The 24,627-nt window shown below is 35.7% G+C and overlaps 1 protein-coding gene across 1 annotated transcript in view; it reads left to right on the top strand.

Moving 5' to 3' along the window:
- Nucleotides 1–24,627, top strand: part of LOC145662484 (uncharacterized) — a 534,791-nt gene that overhangs the window by 145,852 nt on the left and 364,312 nt on the right. Inside the window, exons 18-19 of the mRNA XM_081728093.1 lie at nt 17,210–17,260; nt 23,547–23,585. Coding sequence (XP_081584219.1) covers nt 17,210–17,260; nt 23,547–23,585 — 90 coding nt within the window. The remainder of the gene's footprint in view (nt 1–17,209; nt 17,261–23,546; nt 23,586–24,627) is intronic.

Here is a 24,627-nt window from a genome sequence, read left to right as displayed (position 1 = left end):
TTAGAAAACCGATGCACACGGTGTTTTTATATCCCAAATCTGACTTGGCACTAGCCACCATCGAACCATGAAACGCCACCATAAGCGGTCTACCACTTTATCAATAAGATATTTATAAACTATACCGAAAAGATGTCCCAAATTGTAAGTGCTGCAACAAGTGTTTAATGTTTTACGTTTCTATTTTAATGTTTTTGTGTATTTATCTTTTTATTTATTAAGTATTCCGAATTACTTGGAATTAAGATGTGTTTTGTTTACTTGGATGACTGTACTTTTAGTGATCTTGGTATAATGGTAGAGTTGGAAACTAGTATAATATTTCCCAATTTAAAAAAAAATCCCAAATGAGATGGAAGAAATATAATGGATATATGTAGTTTGATACTATAATGCTACCACAAGCTCTTATGCCATACTTATTGCTATTCTCGTTGCTATAGTGGCTAGCACTCATGACTTTGGTACGTGGGGTCCCGAGTTTGATTCCCGGTTGAAAAAGAACAGAAATTGGAACGCACAAATGTAGTTCGGATTCCACCTCAAACTTTAGATTCAAGTGTCTAATAGCCTTACTGCTGAAAAGAAACACTAAACTTCAAATCACTATCAGATGAGCATAATTTATAAAGTTTCAGTAAACACTTCAAGAAAAGTATGTTGGTAGCACTGATCGTCCTACTTAGACCCCTCCGTCCTATTTAAACCCCTATCGTCCGGCTTAGACCCATTTTTGGTCCTCAATAGACCCATTCGTCCTGTATAGACCCCTTGGGTATTTTCGTGCATTGCAAAAGGGGTCTAAACTGAACGAAAACGTCCGGAATAGACCCATTGCAGCTACCTATCTATCTATCTATCTATCTATCTATATATATATATATATACACACACACACACACACACATATATATATATATATATATATATATATATATATATATATATATATATATATATATATATATATATTTATAGAGAGAGAGAGAGAGAATTAATGAAATAAAAGAACAAAGTGTAAGAGGTAATTTCTTAGTTTACAGTAAAGGAAAAGTTCGTATTGACATGTGGGGGAGAGCGCATTGTTTCAGAGGGAGGGCTGTACTAAATCGCGAAAAAAAATTAATTTCAAGAGACCCTGTATCTAATCGGAGAGACTGTGGATGGCCGTTCTTATAAATGTAAAGGAGGTTGCAAGGAGGTTGCACAGACCCAAACTCATATTTCATTAGTGTTCAATTCGTGTACTGAACTGTTCCTGCAGGGTGAAATCCTCAGATATGAAATCAACTGAGTTTTGCTATATGATATGATTTATTATTGGTCCAAAGCAGGCAAACGTAAGCTTTGATAACAGTGAACATCTAATCATTTGGCGCAATGTTGGAAGTGTTAACGATCGTCAGCAGTTTGGTTCTCGCACTACGGAAATACATGCTGCGATGTTTTCTTTCACGGTTATTAGTAAAGAAAATGTGAAATATACCACGACGAAATCACACGTTATTGCGAACACACACACACACACACACAAACATGCAATATAACAGCATGAAGCTACCGGTTCCTAACACGTCCGACTTCCCTGAGAATATTTGGTGTTCCAATGTTGTGAAGCCTTACCTTATGCCTATGTTTGACCCTCTTTGAATCAGTATATCTGAAAATTCCATTGAAAATATTCTAAGAATTACACCCTACATGGAATACCCTGTATACTATGGGTGGGCCGAAAAATTTGAAATTTGATGAATCGACTTCCGATAGTGAGGTAAACTTGCCTCATGATCTCAAAAAAAACGTTTGCGAGATTTCAACATAATCGGTTAATATCTTGAGGTTCCTCAGAGCTGCCAAAAATTTGAAAATTAATCAAAACACGTTATTTTTTATTTTGTTTTTATTTCATAAAAGTTTTACATTAAACAACTTCGACAGCAATTAAAATTCACTTTTAATAGTCTTTAGCAACAGTAAAAAATTTAAACTATATCAATGAATATCTTTAGGTTACTCAGAACTGCCAAAAAATGACAAAATTTTACCAAAAACTCAATTTTTTTTCACAAATTTTCAAAATACTGTTTTTGGTACTAATTTTATTTTTTAAAAGTTTGTCATTAAACAACTTCCGACAGCATAATGAATTCAATTTTAATAGTCTTTAGCAACAGTAAAAAATCAGCTACGTCAATGAATATCTTTAGGTTCTTCAGAAGTGCCCAAAAAAAAAAATCACCAAAACCCACTTATTTGACAATTCAGTTCTTAACGTTCATTGTTCATTAGTTTTTAGTTTGCACTGTAGTCGAATTGGTGATCAAAGTTCAGAATTGCCGCCTGATTTCCTAGTTTTGCACGAATGAATCCGTCCCTTGTCTGGGAACCACATACCACTTAGCACGTTTCTGTGACCACCTTCACACAACGCTCAATGGTCTGGGTGTGGCAGGGAACGGCTGAAAATTCCCAGTCCACAACTGTTTCCTTATTTTGGTTCAATGACTTGGTAAAGTCTGTCTCCACATTCTGCATGATTGGAGGCGAGGTAAATTTGCAGTTCATCCAGTCAATAATATCCACATAATCTGTTCCATCAAAATTTAATTTTAGGAACTTCAAACACTCTGATGACACTCTCCTCTTGCTCCATTGCTTTCAGAATTCCTCTGAGACTCAACTCTCGAATGTGCGCCTTATTATCGGTCACCATGGAGGGGATAATATTTTCCGGATGAGCAAAGAACACGTTTCGGGAGATGGCCTTATCCACTACGTTCTTCAGGTTCATTGGAAAAAATCTACTGGTCTGAATGATATTTCAGAAATTACGGGCTCCGTCTTTGATTGAATGATTGCACTTGATTGTGAACTATTCGGGTACGTAGCACTTCATAACGAACCCTGCCAGTGTCTTCAACTGAGGTGTTGGATTCTCTGTTGGTATGTATAAACGGAGAATGCGGTTGGCTGTCGTAAGCCATCGCCTCACTGAGCCGACAGGTGCCTTGGAAAACACCTGGACAAATCGTCACTACAAACTCCGGATTTCACTGCTTGAGAAATTTCTGCAAGGTACTTTTGGTCAGAGCTAAGGTCACTCGCATTGGCGTTAGGTAGCTCGCAATCGATGGCTTCGAAGGTCGTTACTCCCAGGCTCTGACATCCCTCCAGTTGCTGAACAATCTCACTTCCATAAGATCGTGGACATCTGGTTGTACCATCCAAGTGCTCAAACAAGTGCCTGAACGGAAGCTCGTTTAGGTGAAGAAGGCATATCAGCCACTGAACGGGTCTGTTAAGGTTCTCTTCCAGGCGGCAATGATCCCACCTTTCAAACCTGTGTTGATAGCCGTACCATCACAACGTACAGCGATAAGGTGTTCCATATCGTCCCCAATATCCGCCATGTAAGCAATTTTGCTTCTGAAAATGCTATCAGCTGAGCCAGATGAGGGTGTAACGTGGCCGACATACTTGGATCCTGGCTCCTCGATAAGAGAAATTTGCTCTTCAATCTTGCTCCTCCGATATGCCTTAGACTCTTCTTTCCGTCAAAGTAAAGACCTTTCACCTTCGTGCCTTTTCCAGCTTGAAGCGAACCTCTCACTTTCATCTTCTCTCTTCTAATCATTTTTTTATCGATTACAAGCACTGTTTCATCTGGTTTCACGAGCTTTAGATCTTGCAGAATACTTGTAGCAATAGCTGCCATGGCACGGTCCGAAACGCCGACTCTGTTGCTAGCCAGAACTGTTTTCGCCAGATGGAAGCGCATATATGATGTCGATGACGATATGTTTTGTATCATAGGACTGTTCGTGCGGGAGATTGTACGGGTGCTGGCCGAAGAGCAGGGCTAGTCGTCAGTTTGCTCGCTCACTGTTAGTGCCTCAGACAGATCCATTGCCTGGATCTCCTCTGAAACTGAATCTGAATCGTCTTCCTGCATGTGCATAGTTTCGCATTCGATTTCCGGCTGATCAGTAGCCTCCATTCGGAGAGTCCTCCCATTCCTTAGGGAATCACGTTTCCTTCTGTCTTCTCTACGCGGAATCCTTTTAGCTTCATTCCTGTCCACGGAGCCAATCTTTCCTTTCCTCGCAGTCCTCTGGTCCAAAAGGAGGGTTGCTCAGGTCGAGGAACCTTTTTCATTTTATCACAAGGGCAGGTTTTGAAATCCTTGCACTTGCAAGCAGCTATGTCAATTTTTTTTCCCCAGCTTCCCTGATGAATTCATCGAGTTTAGCAACATATTGCGGTTTCTCATTATCACGTTTGTAGTTCTTCTTTAGTGCCTGATACTTCACGTGGAAGTCTTTCATCATCTTGATAACTCTTTCGTGACTAACAAGTGGGATGGAACACTTTTGGTACAATTCCTCAACTTTTACTGCAGCTGTTTCGGCAATAGCAGAAAAACGTGGGTCCTTCTTATTGCCTGCACCATTTATAATGTTCAACCTCTCTTCTAAGCAACATCGCAGTACATCGAGGGTAGCTGGAAGTTGGCAAGGATTCAAGTCCTTTGGCGGTCCGATTATCGGACACACCATTTCGCTCTGCAATACTTTGTCTTGACTTTGGCCTAGAGGTCACGGGCTTGTTCTTGTCTAGTGGCTTGCAGAAGGCCATTTCGACGTTAACTTTAAATTCTTACTGTACTAAAATAAGAAAACTTTATACTTCAATTTCTTGGCTTGCGTTCAAAGAAAATGGAATAGATCAACACGTTTTATTTTAATGTTGATTTAGTAATTTATATCTAACTGCACTAAAAGAAAAGCAAAACTTTTAACCTCACATTAAACGCCACGTATTAATTGTTTCTGATTTATACGTACAACACTCTTCTCAACCGCTCGCTAACAATTACCAGTTCCAACTAGTTTACTCTTTAAGACGTACAGTGTTGCCAACTGAGCAATTGGCAATTTATTTAAAATATCAGACTTTGTTTTACGGGTATAATTAAAATATTATAAATATTTTCAAATAAGTAGGATTTTGGTGAAATGTTGTCATTTTTGGGCAATTCTGAGGAACCTACATCTTTCCTGAGATATGATAATCACTGTTGAAGTCTGCAACACTGCTTGAATCGTGTACTGGTGAGAACACAGCTACTAAAATCTATTGATATACTGCTATAGAAGAGAATAGAAACAAGAATAGTTTGAAATATTTTCCACAATTGCGCCATTTTCAGCAGAATAGGGTAGATAGGCGTAATAAACCTTGCGAACATATTAGCTTCGGCAACAGGGATTGGATTTCAGTGATATTTTGTTGATACATTAGGTGCTTTAATACCGAGGTCCAGTTCGACGATAAGTGTCTTGGGGGCAAGAGAGACATACCCCGCTCACTATATAGACATGGCACTGATCATAGTGCTAAAAAGATGAAACAAACATCACTTCCAATCTTTTGCAGAACTGAACACAAACAAAAGCGTGTCTAATTACTGAACTATGCATAGTGTTTGACATCTAGCATGTAATATATAAAAAATATTTTTTCCGGGCTAGGACCCTGATCACGCGCGTCCTATCTTCGCTTTTTACTATCTCTTTACGTTTTTCTCTGTGTAATATTAATAATGATTTTTTGCAATAGTTTATTCACATACAGAATTACTTTGTGGCATAAGTAGCAATTTTTAGCATTTGCCCACCCGACATATTCAAACATGGCACTGAAATCACAAACTACAACTATCGGACTCTCATAAATCTATGGTGCCAGTAGTACCATAGGTGTGGATATATCAACAGACTCGTTACAAGCAATAGCGTTCACCACAAAACTTATGAACCACCCACAATATGCCAATGCAAAATACACTCTCTTTAAAAGTGTAATGTTCTGTACTTTTCTTGTGCTTTCATAGACTGGTTTGTAACTGTCATATATATTTACAAGCAAAAGTATATGTTCCCATTGTACCCAACTCTCTCCTCTAAACGTTCGTTTTAACTTGTAGTTCGTCTGATACGTACGTCCTGAGGAATTGTAGTTTTCATAAGATCATGCAAATGCAAAAAATTGCACACCACAGTAACCAGAGACGACCGCCGTTCAGGAACTCCTCTACGTTATGGACCTTCTCATACTCAAAGTTAATCCCATTCCAACTTCTATAACTTTCGAGGATTGTCCAGCAATCATATTTCCCATCTCAGGACCACTTCAGATGGATTGACACCATTTCATATACTTTTTAGTAGAGCAAAGCTAGATGAAAATGGAATAAATCATAATCAACATGAAGATGCGAGCATACATGATTGTATTGATATATTTCATTCAGCTGTGAGAGAATGACATAAAAGTATTCTGGAATGAAAATAATCTTAAACAATATTAAAGATACAAAACAGAGGCTGGTATATTTGTGTACACCGAATGCAATAGAAATTAGGAATACAAACAGAGCAAAATATAAGATATGCAATGAAATCGTCAGTAGACGGCTGAATATAACAAATTTATTGTGCTTCCTTCAGGATACGAACCGTAATAACTTGAACTATAAAAAGATGCTTCCCATTGTCACCATTTTCCATCATATTCGTGTGATGCTCGAAGTGGATGATGAAATGGAAAGTTTAGAGTAGAGAAGAAATTGAATAATGAAATATTAACAAATAATGAAGTGACTTATTTTCGTAGAAAACTTACAAGAAACGTACTCAAACGAAGAAATGAAAGGATATGGGGGAAGCTAACGGTAGGAGCATGCACTTAACGTTCTGAAGTTGAAGTTACTGGTTTATGCGAACACAAAAATGCTAGAAGTTTTTTTAGAAAATGGCAGAAGGGAGGATGTGGAAACATGTCAATAAAGAACAGAAACGAAAGAATAGAAACAAGTAGAGCAATGTAATACATTTAAAAAAATAATGTAAGTACATAGAAAAACTTGAGCAATATAAGAATATTGTGCAAAAAGGTTACTTCTATGGAAAGTACAGAGGAAAAAGATAGTATTACAACGTTAATGGAAAATAAGCGTGTTAAAGTAGTCATCAAAAGGATTTAGCTCTTAGGAAGATGAGAAATATATAGGAAGGTATCGTCCGAGATTAGAAACAAAAAGTCCTAGATTTTAAAGGAGAATATGAGATCACAAGGATGACAACGATGATAAAATTCTTTTAGATTAATTTGATGAAGAAATATCCGAAACAATGAATAGAAAAAGTCGAAATATATATAAATCGAAGATATTAAGAATTAGGGAACGAGGCTAGAAATACTTGTGAGTACAATAAAACTATGGAAATTGATGAGTGAAAAGTATAACATGAAACATTCATGATGCTCATATATATGAAACAGAACCAAAGGAAAGTGAAAACTAAACTATTGGTCACCTCTCGCATGTAACACTATTAAACCTTTACCTTTCATATGTGATGTGGCGCTGTCCCGAAATAAAATCAATAAAATATTATAAATCTTAAATGCAAGCGGCGATGAATATAGAATATAAATAATGTTAGAAATACAAATGCCAATTTGATTAGAAAAAAGCGAAAATGGTATAGTATAAAAGTAAAAGAGGGACAATGTAAGAGGTGAATAATTTTTAATATCAGGGTATTATTTATAATGATGAAATAAAGTACGGACACAAATAAGAGCTACAATGAAGATTGAGGGAGAAGAACTGAGGTAAAATACTTTACCGTAATGAATTAAGTTAATCCATTTATTGTGGTGTATTACACTGTATGAGGCAGAAACAAGAACATTAATAAATATTATTTAAACATTAGTTTTAGGAACTGTAAGCAGAAGAAACGGAAACAAATTAGAAGTATTGCTTGTTAAAAGTAGAGGGAAGGAAATGACATCTTAAGGCGTAATTGAATATGAGAAGATAAAGTAGACAGTGCATTAACTAGAATAATTTGTATCATGAGGAATATGTCAGAACAAGTGGTGGCTGGGAAAATAATGTTCGAGCAAAAGCGGCCATTTTCGATATAATATTTAAACAATAAATACGTACCTGAACAGATTAGCTAAAGTTCATAATCATGAATATTGTAAAATATAATACAGACAAAAGTTGAAGGTATTAGATAGGACCATACTTTTCTTCTTGAATTATAATCGGCATGTTAAAATAGATACACATGATAATACTTACATATCGACAACCATCAACTTGCATGTAAAAGTAAAGTCTTCCCCTTTATTGAATATCACGATTCTGAAAAATCATGAACATTTGTCCTGCCGCACACAACTCACACGGAAATGACGTGAACATATATTTCGGACATGTGAATCAAACCTAGTCCATTCGATAAACATAAGGAAGATATGGTCATGGAAAAAGAAAAAAAATAGGTGCAATCGAAAACGGAGTAAGTCCCTGGGATCCATTAAACGTGATAGTATAAAGAGTATCTTAAGAATTCTTTAAGTAATATCAATAAAGATATGATAATTGTATAGACATGCTAGTGTCTGCATCTTCAATCAGAATAGCTGAAACATTATACAAAATAGAATACAGAACAAGATATTAAACATAACAAACATCACCATATAATTATAACGTTAGTTTCATTCATCCTTCACAATGCGTTAGTAGTAGAACGATATTTGTTGAAAATAAAATATGATAGCACCCTAGTAACTTGCTTTTCCTCCTTCAACTCTCGTTTTGTGACAAACAAAGACTTTTAGCATTGGCTCTTCTGTCTGTTTTATATCTACAAATGACTACATTCCTAAAGATGAAAAAGGATCGTAGATTTCTCTGAAGAAACGTAAATAAAATTTTTCTCCTCGTATCCATTTAATTTCATACCTGAAGGAAACGTTGTAAGAAAGCAAATCCTTTTCAGAATTAGTAAGTTTCAAAGATCGTGACGGGTTATGAGTAAATTAAAGTAAGGTTCCATAATAAGTGCTTTATTTCACGCAGTTCCATATATAATAATATGCCAATATTCCCCTTACAATACACATTTGGTTATCGTCGCATTTTTTTCTCTATCCGACCAAAATTAGAACCTGAGTCTAAGTAGGTGTGACCTTCCTCGGAGAGCTTGTGCTCGATTGATTTCATGTAACCTTTCAAAATCTTGTGCGGGTCACCAACAAGATTTGAAAGCTTGATGAGCAATCAGCTCCAGAATTATCTTCATTTGAAGTTACTTCTCAGAGTAAAGTTTACAACAATCATTTTATTATATGGCACAGTATAATGCTACGAAGACAAGAGCAAAAATATTAATGAAAAGAAAATGAAATACTAGGATACAGATATTGAAAGAAACTGAAAAAAAACGATGGAAACACGATCATTTGGCGTATGTACACCATTAATCCTATTCGTCATCATACCTGAGACCCAAAGAAGAAAGAAGGGTGTTCTTTCACTGTATCACGATATGTTTTTTACAGTAAAAAAGATAAGGGATAACGCTGAAATATCAAATGGCTTTAAATGACATTATGCTCTATAGAAACAAGCCTTACATTAGTCATTGGCTTTAAAAAAAAATCTACCAATTTTGCAAACAAAAATAATAAAGCTAATAAAGATATAATTTCAGCACAACTGTAACAATGTTATTCTCTTGTTGAAATATGTCGTAATATAATCATAGAATTCGACGTTACGGTACTCCGCAAGTTCACTGATACTCCCTCTTAAGGTAAATTTTCCGTTTTTTTTTTTTTTTTTTTGATAATTTCGGGAACCTAAAAACCGGCTTTGTGCCCACCACTAATTTCTATTTTTTGTTATTTCTATGCCCACTAGTGATTGTGTTTTCAATTATGATCACCTACGGTGACTATTACTTAAAATGTAGTCATTTTACATTGTAGTATTGTTAACCCCTAGAAATCACGTCTGCAACAAAGTAAGCGTTAAAAGTAAATGTATTTTTGAAATAACTGATCATTATTGTAATCGTACATATTAAAAGGATTCACAATACTTATGAAGTAAACTAGACATAGTGGAATAAATCGAACTCTTTGCTTACTTTCTAACTAAAACTTCTCCACATTCTCATAAAAAACGAGTCTTCTAGACTCGTACTCCAAATAAAAAAGCTATTCATTGGGGATGTAGTATACAGAAAGAGTGAAAGGCATTACACTAAAAATGAAAAACTTAAGCTTATTTGCTAATCCGAGTCTGCATTTCTTATTGTCCAAGGTGTCCACTACTGAAAGGGTAACCACTACCGCCCCAGTCATTCTAGTCACATATCATAAGCAAGGCACTTCATATCTTAACCCGCTCTGTAGCTACGTTTGAGTCCAGTTTGAACTTGCACAGCATACAAGCCCTTAGGACGCTCTGCGGAGGTTCTGTCCTGACAGAAGTTCACGGAGTAATTGAACTGCAACAAGCAGAAAGTATGTTGGATATACCCGAGGCAACAACTGACTTTCGCCTCATCTCCATTTTCATTAAACTCACGGTGTGAGGGCAAATGAAAATATTACTCCACCAAAAGCGACGGAACTGTTTACGTTACGTTCATACATGGTATTTCTACATATGTTGTCAACCCTAAATAATATATTTTGATATATATATATATATATATATATATATATATATATATATATATTAAAAAGAAGTGCCACTATATGCTTACCAAGTGTGAACTAATTCTATGTGTAACCAGCTCAGATAATGAGTAATAAATAACACCATGTAAATTGTTATTACGTAGTTCAGTAATATGGCATTCTTTCGATGCACCTCAAAGGCATTGTGATATTGTAATGGTTTGTATAATACCAATTTCTGGCGCAATTTTTGCGTGAGAATACCTCATAACAACTATCGTAAATAGACACAACAAGGATATATATACAGGGTGGTTCAGTAATGTTGGACCGCCCTGAATAAATCGAAAACCAGAAGAGATATTAGCAAAAATGTAGTGGATCCAGATACTTGTGGAAGGATGACGTCTATTGAGGTACTACACAATGTTATCAGGTCAACAGTGTTGCCAGCACAGTACAAAATTGTAGACCTATATTTTTTAAATGGAAAATATAGGAGTTTATGCCACCAAAAGAATTAGTACAGTATGAAAATACCAACAAGCCAAACCGCACCTGTCAGTGTTGCCAAATAGGGAAGTTTATAAAGCTTCAAAGAACAAGACAAAGAGCAAAACTAGCAAAAAGGCAAGAAAACTAATACTACGGAATGAAAAGGAGTAACCGAAAGAGTAAACCAGAGAACGCACAGCATCCAATGAGTAACAGGGTTGCCACAGCAAAGCGGGGGAAAGTTGAGAATTTTGCAGTTGTCATAGGAGGAAAAGTGCCCATATGACGTAATGCTGGAAACACCATAGAAAGTATATGTAAGATTCAGGAATCCTAATAGCGTTTGTTCGAAAGCAATATCTCTAACCGTTCCCGAGATACACCAAAGCTGTGCGGGGTTTGCAACACTGCATACTAATTCCCTCGCCCTCCAAACTACAGGAACGAGTAATAAAAATGACACGCCCAACAAAATGTAAGAACTGCACGAGTCTAATCGTCAAATAGAAGGGAATAATATCCTTATGTTTACAAAAACATATGATGAAGTGTGGGATTTTCCACGTAACTCGTATGGGACAAGGAGACATCATTGTCACGCAATGTCCGTGAGAATGTGCACATTATGGTACACAAACCGGATCAGGCGTTCTTGTGATGTAGGGGTTAACGATTCGGGCTACGAAGTAGGTCATTGGTTCGATCCCATTCAGGGGTACTGTTGTTGTTCTTTCAACAAGCACTAGGCGATTTACTATTTAACGTTTTACTAACGTTCCTTTGCTTCGCGTTAGGAAGTAGTCGGTTGCACACATAAGAATTCCAAATCTAGAGAGAATAATAAATACATGGTTGTAGCAGTGAACCATGGTTTTGAATATTATTATTATTATTATTATTATTAATAATAATAATAATAATAATACGTTTTACTGAACGCTGGAATAAGCCAGTTATAACAATCACCAATAATGTTGTTCAACAAGCTCGTATCATGCTTGTTGATGGTTCTCACAATATGAAGTCTGGCAAGCTGAATGCAAGTGACTGCCAACCTTGCCAAGCTGTCGTACTGTATGAATACAGTGTATTGACCATACTAATAGTAACAAATAATGTGTGAATCAGTGTTAGATAAAGGCAAGAGAAATGACGTAAAACCTACCTTGTAACATATAAGAGGAAAACTTAATCGGTTTTAAGATGAGTACGCAAGATGGCGCTTGCTGTTAGATTTTGCTACTCCTGTGCTCCGTTTTATGAAATTTATATTATACATTATACACACGTGAAATACAAAGATAGTTTATTTTGACGATCATTTTAAAGGTTAAATATGTAGCCTAATATGTTTTATTTTTCTCTTTTATTTCCTCTTTTTCTTTATTGTTGCTGAAACTCAATTTGCTTACGTAAAATATATCTTCTTGAAAATAAAATATATCTTCCTCTTATGTTTTTGAGCTTTCATATAATCACGAATAGTTGGCTGAATCCATTAGTGGAAAATATTAATTAATTTCACTTATTTCACTTGTGGGGTGTTACTCTGACTTCATATTGATACTATGCTCAATCGACTTCTTTTTACATATGAAACAATTAGACAACATGAGAAATCCTCGATCGCAAGCTTGATCGAATTATGAGCGTTAAAAGTTCAAAATGGAACAGATTTTGAAAAAAGTTTGAAGAAATCATTTTTTGAGATACACGCTTCATTTTTAGTACTGGAGTGTTTCCTTGGGTACTCGACAGAATGGTAAGGTCAAAACGTACGCATTTTGCAAGATACGGAAACTTATTGGGGAAGGGTTGAAGAGTAATGGCGTCTTTCAACTTGCTAATTCCATCCTAAATAGGCTAATAAAATTTATTTGAAAGCAACTGTATTGCCATTCAAGTGTCACTTTCCCGTGTGGCCACCTAAACATTAAACAGCGACATTTGTCTCCGAAACGCTTAGCTGCGGAACTAACTTCAACGGGACTCCCAACCCAGCAGGCCTCTGTGCATTGTGGAAAAAATGAAATATTTCAGTTTAACATCCGATGATTATACTCTTTAGGCTAAGGAAGACGATGATTAAGGCAAGTGAATGGTGATGAAAGAATTGATGGAATGAGAAAAAGGGAGGAAACAGGAGTATCTCGAGAAAACCCATGGACATGATGGTATTTATTGTGGAAGACGAAGTTTATGGTCTGGCTACCGGCCTGGATCCATACTCACTCATTTTTTTTAAGTTTTAAAAGTTTTTTGACACCTCGTAACGTTAGAAAATTGTTGTTTCCGTAACTACCGGATATGGAAGTGGAGATATAATTTTAAGAACCGGTTCCAAGAACCTGAGAAATTTTAATAACCGGTTCGGGCAAACTAGGTGAATGGCAGTATTTAACAAAGCAATATGCTCTGTCAACGATAAAGCCATGAGCGTCCGCAGCGGAGGCAAGGGGACAATCGTTTCACCTTGCATTTTCCAAAGGTGTTTGGTTGTTTCAAAACGCTTTTATCCAGAAACATACGTGAAGGCACATTATATTTGGTTACACCTACTAGAATATTTAATATAGACCTATTTAATGTAGTCCACAAAGTTATGCAATAAGCCTCAAAAATAATTATTTTGCATTATGCGTTATGTGCATCAATGTGTGTCTGTATTTTGCCCCTTCCCCGCCCTTGGAAATATCCTGCGATTATTTCTGGATAAAAGTGTTCTTATTCGGAACTGTTATTATCTTCAGGTGTGCATAGTATCAAGTATGAACCAGTACTGAAAGATAGCGTGAAATTGTTTTGAATATATGCCACTATAAACAAGAATTAGAGAATTCATACTTGAACTTGTTATTGTTGAAGATCATGTGATATATGAAGTACAGCAATCATGGTGCAAAAGCAAGTACTTGCAAAACACTTGGAGAAATCAAGTACGTTAAATATACTAGCAAATTTTAATAAAATTAGCTGTTAATAGCTCGGTAGATTGATCGCTTCTGGCGCACGAGATCGCTGTTTCGATCCCACTTTTCGCCAGGAAGACTTTGTGTAGGACCCATAGTGTGCTTGGATTTTCTCGGTGTTTTCCCACTTCCTTCATTCCACGATTTTGATAATCATCATCACTGCTCCTTTTAGATTCGGACTATAACCGTGGAATATTAAACCAGAAAAATTCAAATAGCACCTTCGGCACCCTAAAACCCGTGCTAATAGCGTAGTTTTACTCGCTGCGGGAACTTATGCAGAATCATTCTGACGCGTGATTACTAAAGAGTTCGACTAACATGTTTCCTGCAGTAGTCAGGCCTTTTATATGACGCTAATCATACGTCAAAACGACCCTGTAAAGCCCTATAAAAGATTCCTCATTCCACCTGGATTGTGGAACAAATCTGTCTGTGTAAGTAAGCAACCTAGTAAAAGTTGATGATAGTTTTCATTTAACGTAGCCGTGTTTGGTTCACAATTTTAGTCATAATGATTATATCATCTAAAGTAAAGTTGCACTAAGACGTTCAACTTACAACTATCTGCACGATAATACAACTTGACACAATACCACGCTTGAAGGAACTAACTCCGTTTGGTTGAAAATATCGGATTTGTGTAATGGTTTTGTATGTGTATTCTTACTCTTAATTTGCAACTTTGAGACATCTAGTTATAGATAAATCTATACTATATCTGTCATTTACCATAAAAGTAGTTTAAGTTACCCCTAAATGCAGATTGAGTCGAATTTTGCACAGGAAATGCTGGAATATTAGCCATGATATTTAAGCCCCTAAAGTAAAGCTGTTCCAAGTATTGAAAATTCCCTTACAAAATTACATTTTTGAACGTACTAAGAATGTGTTTTGTCCTATCGATCTAGGTAATGATTTTGTATTTGTATGCGTTTCCTTAATTGGCACTATAGAGACATCTAGTTATAAATAAATGTATAACGTTCAACTGCCGTTTTCTGAGAACCTATTACCATAGAAATGATATAATTTTCCTCTAAATGCAAATTGAGTTGCACTTTAACCAGAAAATGATGTAATTTCTAAAGTAGAGATAAGTTTTACACCAAGGATTACAACTACGCTTATAAAACACTATTTTTGAGCGTACTTAGAGTCGGTTTTGTCCAAAAGATGAAATTTATGTAATGATTTTGTATTTCTATACGCCCCTAGGCCCCCGCGTTTGCTCGGCCTACGGCCTCCATCTCTTAGGTATCAGCCTTAGCACGAAGAGTGAATTTTGTGCATTTGCTCTTTCATCACATTTCCTGAATTTGGCACAGCTGGGGGCTTCGCCCCCTAGATTCTCACGTTTACTCGGCCTACGGTCTCGCACCTCTTAAATCCACAATTCTACCAAATTTCAAGTTTTTTTTCCTATTTCGACTATCTAATAGATAAGATTTTTTATCCTAAGAAAACGCCCATTAAAATAACATGGGAATTACTTCATCCCCCCTTTTGACCCCTTAAAAACTAAAAATATACAGGAAATATGGCAATTTTCCTGTACGTTAGTCCCGGAAGGCTACACTCTTATGAAATTTCATCATTCTAGTCCTGCCAGAATTCCCAAAACCTTTTGGGGTGTAGAAGATGTCCCATATAAATAACAAGGGGAAGATTTTTCAGTTTCCCATAAAACAACTCTACATTTGGAAAATTTTATTTTTAGCGAATTACTTAGTTAACGCTAACGAAAACGTATAAGCATACCGGATTTTAAGTTTTTATTTCAATTCCTAGTACCTAAAATATGAGATTATAGGTCAAAGAAGGCCCATTTAAATAACATGGGGAATTTCTTCACCTCTCGTTTAGATCCCCTAAAAATTAAAAATATTCAATTTGGCAATTTTTCTGTCGGTTAGTCCCTAAAAGCTATAATCATGTCAAATTTAAACATTGTAAACCCCGTAGAAGTGCCCAATAATTTGGACGTATAAAAGGTGTTCCATATAAATAACATGGGAAAGATTTTCCAGTTCCCCCCCCAAAAAAAACACTCTAAATTTGGATTTGTTTGCCAAAAGTGATTTTTTTTATTTTTAGGGGATCCAAAGAAAAGAGTATAGTATTAGTGTATGATAATGTGTATATTGTCACGGACGTTGCTTGACAATGATGTCTTCTTGTCCCATACGAGTTACGGGGAAAATCCCACACTCCATCATATTTTCTTGTAAACCTAAATGTATCATTGCCTTCTATTTGACGATTAGACTCGTGTAGTTCCTACATTTTGTTGGGCGTGTCATTTTTATTACTCGTTCCTGTAGTTTGGAGGGCGAGGGAATTATTATGCAGTTTTGCAAACCCAGCTCAGCTTTGGTGTATCTCGGGAATGGTTAGAGAAATCGCTTTCGAACAAACACTATTGACATTTCTGAATCTTACATAGACTTTCTATGGTGTTTCCAGCATTACGTCATATGAGTCCTTTACCTCCTATGACAACTGCAAAATTTTCAATTCCCCCCCCCCCTTTGCTGTGGCAACCCTGTTACTCACTGAATGCTGTGCGTTCTCTGGTTTACTCTTTCGGTTACTCCTTTTCGTTCCGTAGTATTATTTTTCTTGTCTTTTTGCTAGTTTTGCTCTACGGACACTTTAATGTCTTGTTCTTTGAAGTTTTATAAACTTCCTTATTTGGCAACACTGACAGGTGCGATTTCGCTTGTCGGTATTCACATTCTGAACTAATTCTTTTGATGGCAAACACTCCTATATGTACTGTACTGCACAGAACTTTGTACTGTGCTGGCAACACTGTTGACCTGATAACATTGTGTTGTACCTCAAGAGACGTCCCCTTCCACAAATATCTGGATCCGCCACATTTTTGCTAATATCTCTTCTGGTTTCCCATTTATTCAGGGCTGTCCACTATTACTGAACCATCCTATATATATATATATATATATATATATATATATATATATATATGTGTGTGTGTGTGTGTGTGTGTGTGTGTGTGTGTGTAAAGTAAGAAAGTTCCAAGCTATAATAGTAAACCTGAAAAACGTATATATTACGTCATTCGGATAAGTCATTTTGGCATGTGTGGATTATATAATGTGAGCCTACTGGCAATTTGTAACGTAAAAAACAACTATGAGGATATTGTGTTTCTATTCCAGGACCAGTTTAAAGAAGTGATGAAGCATAAAGAAACTGTGGAAGAACAATTCGTAAGCATTTTATTTCTGCCTATTGAGATTTATATGTATAATAGCAATACATACAAATACATACAAATTTTTATTCTTCACCTTCAGATATACAATTTTATTGCAATTAATTTATCTTTTTTGTACAAGGTTCTCTTCGATTGCAAAATAAATATTCTAACGGAGATTATTTCTTTTATTCTCAATTTACTCGCATGCAACATTTTTCAAGGCTACTGCTATTTTTTTTCGGGAAGAGAAATAAATTTCACTTTCCAAAAATATCCTGAAAAATTGAATCTATTGTATTCCTTATGGATATTTTATACTTCGGTGATTATTAGAGCTGACATACTACATTTATGTTGTTTGTATTAAAACGAACTTCTATATAAACGAAAGTACTTAAAGAATTTTATAATAGTTATACACTTTTTGTTTGGTAAATAACTTTTAGTTACGAAATTTAATGTATTTCTTCCTCAAGGAAGTTTCAACATTACATTTGGATGTGATTTTAAACTTTTCAAAATATGATAACATTTTGTCAACTTTGTATTATATAGTAAAATTCCATTATTCATTACTACAAGTTATTCCTTGAGAAAGGTCTTAGCAAATCATCTCGTTGACGAAATATAATGCATTCAGGTAAGTGATGTTAAATGCGAGTAACCGAATAGCATTAGGAATTACGTAATAATAATTGTAATTATTTAGAAATTCTCATATTTTAGCTTTCTAATCCAGACAAACATCATATACGAGGTTTGCTTGGAATAAAACGGAAATATAAATGAATACAATCAACGAAAATGTTCTTGATATTTTGGTTATTACTACCTACGCTATTTTTCACAACCATTTGGAATGTATCTGCTGCATCCTGTAATGCGCCAATGTGATACTGGGAGTGTTGTTTTCCTGTAGTGATTTTGATAAATTTATAAAATGAAACTCTTAAAAGAACTTCCGGTGTGAACTATTTTCTTTCAAATTCGACAAGATATGTATAGAAAATATTACAAACATTATACAAGGAAGTAAACGAAATCTGTAAGTGGAGCCGAACACAACATTATTGGTAATTTGAAAATTTCAAAGCAACAGTAACACGTACTCAAGCCAGTGGAGAAAATTTGAGGTATTGCGCAGAATAATGATATTTAACTATCCACAAAAAAATGCTGAGAAAATATGAATTAGTAAATTTTTCATGTGATCTTATTAAAAGAACATATTGTACTTCGTGTTGTTAAAAACAACGTCTCAAAATTGCAACTAAATGAATAAATGAAAATGCAATTGAATTACAGGATTAACTGTAAATGCAACAGCATATTCTCATGTTAATTTTCCGTAAATTTGCTATTAGCTTCAAAGGTCTGAAGCTTGTAAATTTGTCACATTGTTAACACGTTGAGATCACGCTAAGATCTGTTCGTGAGGAGTATTTGTGTTCGACCACAAACCAACCACATTGCGTTAGCTTTGCTTTTTAATTAGAATTGTATGTATAAACTCAAGTGTTCTGAAATCATCTAACCAGGTTGGTGTAGGACGAGGAGACACATCATTAATAGGTTTCCTTCCTTGAGTCATTCTCGTTTATCTATATCGTATGTGGTTAATCTGTGCCTTAAGTAATTGTTGATTATTATTTATGTCTGTTATCTGATTATATCTTAACAAACCACTATGAGGGTGTTTATTTCCATGCACCTAATCTTTTCATGACTTAAAATTCTTTCTCGCGATATTTTAGTTTACGTCTCCTCGGACAATTTGAATTGAATCTACCTCTATTTGAAATACAAAATGATTATTCGTAGGACTTTTCGACTCGTATTTTATATTTGTATGTAAACGAAGCTGATCTCTCGTGGACAACATGGGTAACTGTTTCCCCGCTTGCATCTCATATGCAGCATTTTCTTGATAGATGTTTCTGAGACCATGAATGCATAACAAACTGTATAATGTTATGGGTGAGATATTTGCCTACGATTTCAATTGTTATGTGATCATTCACTTTATTCTTTATATATTACATTTCTGTAAAAAATCAGTAAAACACTCAGAAAGGAGCTCATCTATTTCAAAATAATACTTTGTTGCCAATATTTCTGCCACAATTTTGTCACTTTAAGCACCACGAACTCTAACTGAAAGCACCACGAAAACTATTCAAATCATATATCTATGTTTAACTATGTGGAACAAATATTTTGTACTATTGCACCAAGCTCTAGTATTTACTCATAGCATCTGTTCAGGAGGAATTTCAATTTTGGTAAGTAACTAGCTTATTTCATCGTGTTTTCCGTACCATTAAAGAACATGTTAATAATTCAATGTACGGATACGTAGCACTGGGAGACAATTGACATGTTTCACTTCAAGTGTCTGAAGGTTTGTCCAAATAAAGCTTTATGATTCACTACTTGTGTAAGATATTGGTCGTTATTAAATTACGTAAGGTGATGTAAAGAGAAATTATCTCTCATTATGTACGGAGATAAATTTTGTTTTCAGTGTTTCTACATTTTGTTAATATTGTTTCCTTCTGTATTAAAGTTATCCACTCAAGTAGAAAAGTTTGTGTGTGGTCATTGAAATTTAGAATCTAAATAAGCTAACCTTCGTTGAATCTGTTTTGTTTTCTCTAAAGAATCTCAGTTAAATTCCCTTTGCTTCTACATTCAGTTGTCTGCTTCATTTTGTATTTTACCTGACTGGTCTCTATTCTTCTTATCTCTCTTCACATTCCAAATTTCAGTTCTCTCTTTGAATCCCAAACAATTTGAGTAAACAGGGCTTTGATGGTTTCATCTTGAGTGGTGGCAACGGTTCCTTTATTACTGCCATTGTCATATATTTGTGTCTTTTTTGTTTACGTTTAGACATAATCTTTTGTGTGGCATTTTCTGTCGACCGAAAAGAGACTAGTTTCTTCATAATTTTAGTATCAGATAATGATCTTCAAATTGAGTCTTCAAATATTTGACATTCTTAAAATTATCAATATATTATCCGGGCTACGTCGAATAAATTTTAACATTCTGCTACATAAAGTAACGGTTTTACCAGCTACAAAATACAGAACAATTTTTAAAAAATATATTATTGTAGCCGCCAAGTGTATCAGGTCACTGTTCGGGTACTATTTGTTTGTAATCGCCTGATCGTATTCTGTCCTCCGTTGATCTTCCTGGTCATGCCAATAAGTATTCTCCTAAAACCTGGACTTATCTGGGTAGGACCAAGAAGGGAATTCGAAATTGTTTCCAAATTGCTTGTCAGTCTCAATGATAAGATGAGAAGTAGTCGCTGAGAGCTTCGGATGTCTCGTCTCGAAAACCTCACGGACGATCAGACGTTCCCCAGACCATAAGGGAAACAAACATCATTCACACACACAACGAAAACACATTGGGATAAATGACACTATACTTATTTATTGGAATACTATTACAAGGAAAAATAATGAAAAGAAACAATCACAACCCTTAACACTATATATAATTATTTGGATTATCAAAATCGCACTTTACCTTTCACTATACTGTACGCCTTTATCACTTTGATTTATATATAGAAGATTATAACTGAGATTTCGCTATAAATGTTTTCTCACACCATTGACACACTTGGGGGTTTAGCAGTGGGGAAAGAGTCGCCGGGATATTACCACATAGTGATCTAGTTGCTCCTGCAAACAGTCCTGAAGAGTCGACATCAGTCTTCAGCGAAATTAAATAGTTTTCAAAGTTAAATGCTAATGTTGGAGGGCGCGTTTATAACTTTTCGGTGCACTAGGTATATGAACCTGGGACTTATCGATGGGGGTTAGCCGTAAGAAAACGACCTCCTCCGGCTAATAGCTTTTGCACCTTAGCACAATATTGTGCTTAATACTTGACGCAACGTACGTTTTTCCTACCGCGAAACCTGGAGTCACACTCCTCCAACCATTAGGTTCGAGATACGAAGAGCGTTGGTAGATTCGTCAATGTTGGCAGTTCATTCTCGAAAACGCTCAGGTTAAATCACCTGTATAAAATTGTTCACCATTTACTGCTTGTGCGAGATATCGACTTTGTACAGAAGCATTATTGCTAGCAGTTGGGACAGCTATTCATCCGTATCTTTTTCGACCCCTCTTTCTTGACAGATTATCCGGGAATCCCTACGCTCCTTTGCGGAATACATTGTGCACAAATTGCACGATCTCAATCTCAGCATTTTTGAATACAGCAGCTTCGATGTCTTTGACGTGACCATGCCGCATTAGCTCTATCATATACCATAGTCGAGCTATAGAGCTTTGAATGTTATTTTCCCACGCTTCGGCACCTTGTAGTTCCGAAATTATGAACGTTGGATAAAAGATTATTTGAACTTTCTTTCTTGTTTCCGTGTCAGGAATCACCCTTAAATTTTGTAACATAGTCCCGCGGTCACCCTATAGATATGAGCAAAGAAACATTCCCAGGTTTCAAATTAGTGTAAATTTAATACGCGAAGGAATATTTTGTTGAAATTTTGAACAGTCATACATAAAATAAAAAAAGTTTTTGTGGCAATAATTGAAATTGCAAACACTCTATGTGCGCGCCACCTGTAACGCGGGAAATATCAAGGCGGTAATCTAGCTCCAACCACACGTTGTGAAGCATATCCAGTGTGATGGAGTTGATAGCATCACTGATGCGTTCTTGGAGATCGTTCAGAGTTGCGGGTAGTGGAGGTGCATACACTTTGTTCTTCACAAATCCCCACATAAAGAAGTCACAAACAGTGAGGTCAGGTGATCTTGGAGGCCACATGCAAAGAATATGATCATTGACTCCAGAGCGCCCTATCCACCGGTTTTGGAGGTTCTTGTTTAGAAACCTGCGTCAAGAACGATGCCAGTGTGGCGGCGCTCCATCTTATTGTAGAAGGAATTCTCTACCTCTGCATTCCTAGGTTGCGGAATCAAGCAGTTATGTAGAAACGCAAAGTAACTTTCACCTGTAACTGTTTGTTCGTGAAAGAAGAACGGACCGTGCAACCGACACTCTGATACTGCGCAAAAAACATTGATTTTCGGTGAGTCACGTTCCACATTTACAGTTGCATGAGGATTCTGGGTTCCCCATATCATTACATTGTGTCTATTCGCCTTTCCAGTTAAGTGAAATGTCGCCTCATCGCTGAAAATAATCTTCGTCAAAAAGTTTTCGTCGTCCTCTATGAAATTTTGCATAGTCTCAGAGAACTTACGGCGCTTTACTTTGTGTTCTGAGTATAACTTCTGAACCAACTGCAGTCGGTATGGGTAACACCGCAAACGCTTGCGTAAGATCTTGCTTACTGTTGTTTGTGAAATCTTCAACTCTCTACTGGCTTTACGTATAGATTTCTGTGGCTGTTTACGAAGGCTGCTCTTACGCGCTCCACAGTTTGTTCGGAGAGTGGACGTCGCTCTGAATGTCCTTTTCTTTCACAAATGCACCCCTTCTCAATAAACGTTCTATGCCACTTCACAATGGATTTGTGTGTGGATGGATCAGAATTAAATTGTCGTTTGAAATCACGCTACACTCTCAAAAAAATTGCTCGTTTTTCAAATCGTAAAACTAACATGCTTCGTTGCTGTGGGGTGAACGCCCGTTTCGATATTACTGCCCTGGTCAAAACTAGGATTCTGAAAAGATACATGGAAATATACTTCGAGTTTACTGAGCTCTGTACTAAATTTCATGTAAGTATTCAATTAAATGTTAATTATATGGAACTTTAAAATCAGGTACTGTTTCTGTGCTTACCCTGTATATATTAATGTGCTACATTACCAAGGAAATCACACTATTAGAAGTGGTTGGTTACCTCTTAATGCATGTGAGGAAGAAGTAATGGGAAGATCACCTCTACTTTATTAATTTCTACCTTTGTTTATTTCGTTCTATTGCTGAGGTTTAAAACCACCCTAAATTACATTTCCAATCCAGGGAATGATTAACAAACATTTTGCTAATATATTTCAAAACTGCTTCAAAAATGCGTTTACGATTTGTCTCAGCTATTACATTGTGTTAATAGAAGGTGAATCAATTACAGATGCTGAACAAGGTTAGTTGCATAAGGAAAAATTTCTTCCCTAAAAATTGTTATGTAACTACAGAGTTAAGAGAACAAATGTACGCATTAAAATATTAGATTTAAAAAACAAACTTGCCGTTGCAAATTTTGTCTTGTGTTAATTCAAAACAATAATACACTGTAAACTTAACATATTAAAGTACGATTTATTTTATCATAGGATTATTTGGAAGAAGTCCTGGATTTCTGTATACAATGGGTAAGTGTAAATAATTGGAAATACTAGTTATATATTCATTTTTGTATTTATGTTTAAATTACTTTAAATTACGCATTTTAAATATACAACTGAAGGGTCTTTACTATGTAAATTTAACACGTTACAGATAATAACAATTTCGTTTCAAGCACTTCTTTCCACATAATAATAACAATTTCGTTTCATGGAATTATTTCCACATATTTTTTAAATATTTATTCAACTCAACGTATTTCGAATATAATTTAAATGTATTATGTTAGCATGTATTCTTACAAATTTTTGGTTATATGAAATAATAATTCTTTTATTTAGTGCAGGAAGTTTGTGAGAAAAACGTAAGGAAATTCATAATACAATGGAAGTTTTCACAGTTGCAGTACTTGACCTCCTTATCAGTCTTGGAAAATCCAAAATGACCAGTGCTTGTTCTTGTTTTCGGCTATTACTCTGATCTCTTGATTATGTTAACAGCAATAACGAAGGAAAAGTATCGTTCGTGGTATCTAAGACCTTCTGGACTAAAGAACACAACACTATATTAATATTTACTAGCAAGAGTTATTGTTTGATAAAGAAATATATGATGAACTGTTGTTTCCGCTTCCATCAATAGCTTGTGATACAACTTCGGCTATATATCAAAAGGGTGAATTTCAAGCCATGCATCCTCTCCAGATAAATATACATTTGTGGACATCAATTTTAGTATTCAATGATCGATTGTCAATAAAAAACAATAGCCGGGACTGCTGATAGTTTTCTGCTTCGACTCTATGGTACTAAGAAAATTCAGAAACTTTATAAGCATCGTTGCTATTTAAACAATTTTCTCATCGGTAAGGGAACCTTAAGTTCCAGATTTGATCTCTCAGTACTACCATCACTCCAACAAGTGCATCCGCGAAATAACGGTTTCTCTTTGTGCATATCACAAAGTGAACATTATCTAAAAATCAAATTGATGCTGGTTTTCTCGCACCTGGAATCTGCTCCTTCTAAGGTATTGCATATAATATATTGCAGTTGTAAAAATGACTGT

This window comes from Thermobia domestica, chromosome 10, assembly GCF_964235325.1.
Source record: "Thermobia domestica chromosome 10, izTheDome1.hap1.1, whole genome shotgun sequence".
Lineage (NCBI taxonomy): Eukaryota > Metazoa > Arthropoda > Insecta > Zygentoma > Lepismatidae > Thermobia > Thermobia domestica.
This window is presented reverse-complemented; position numbering and strand designations above follow the sequence as displayed.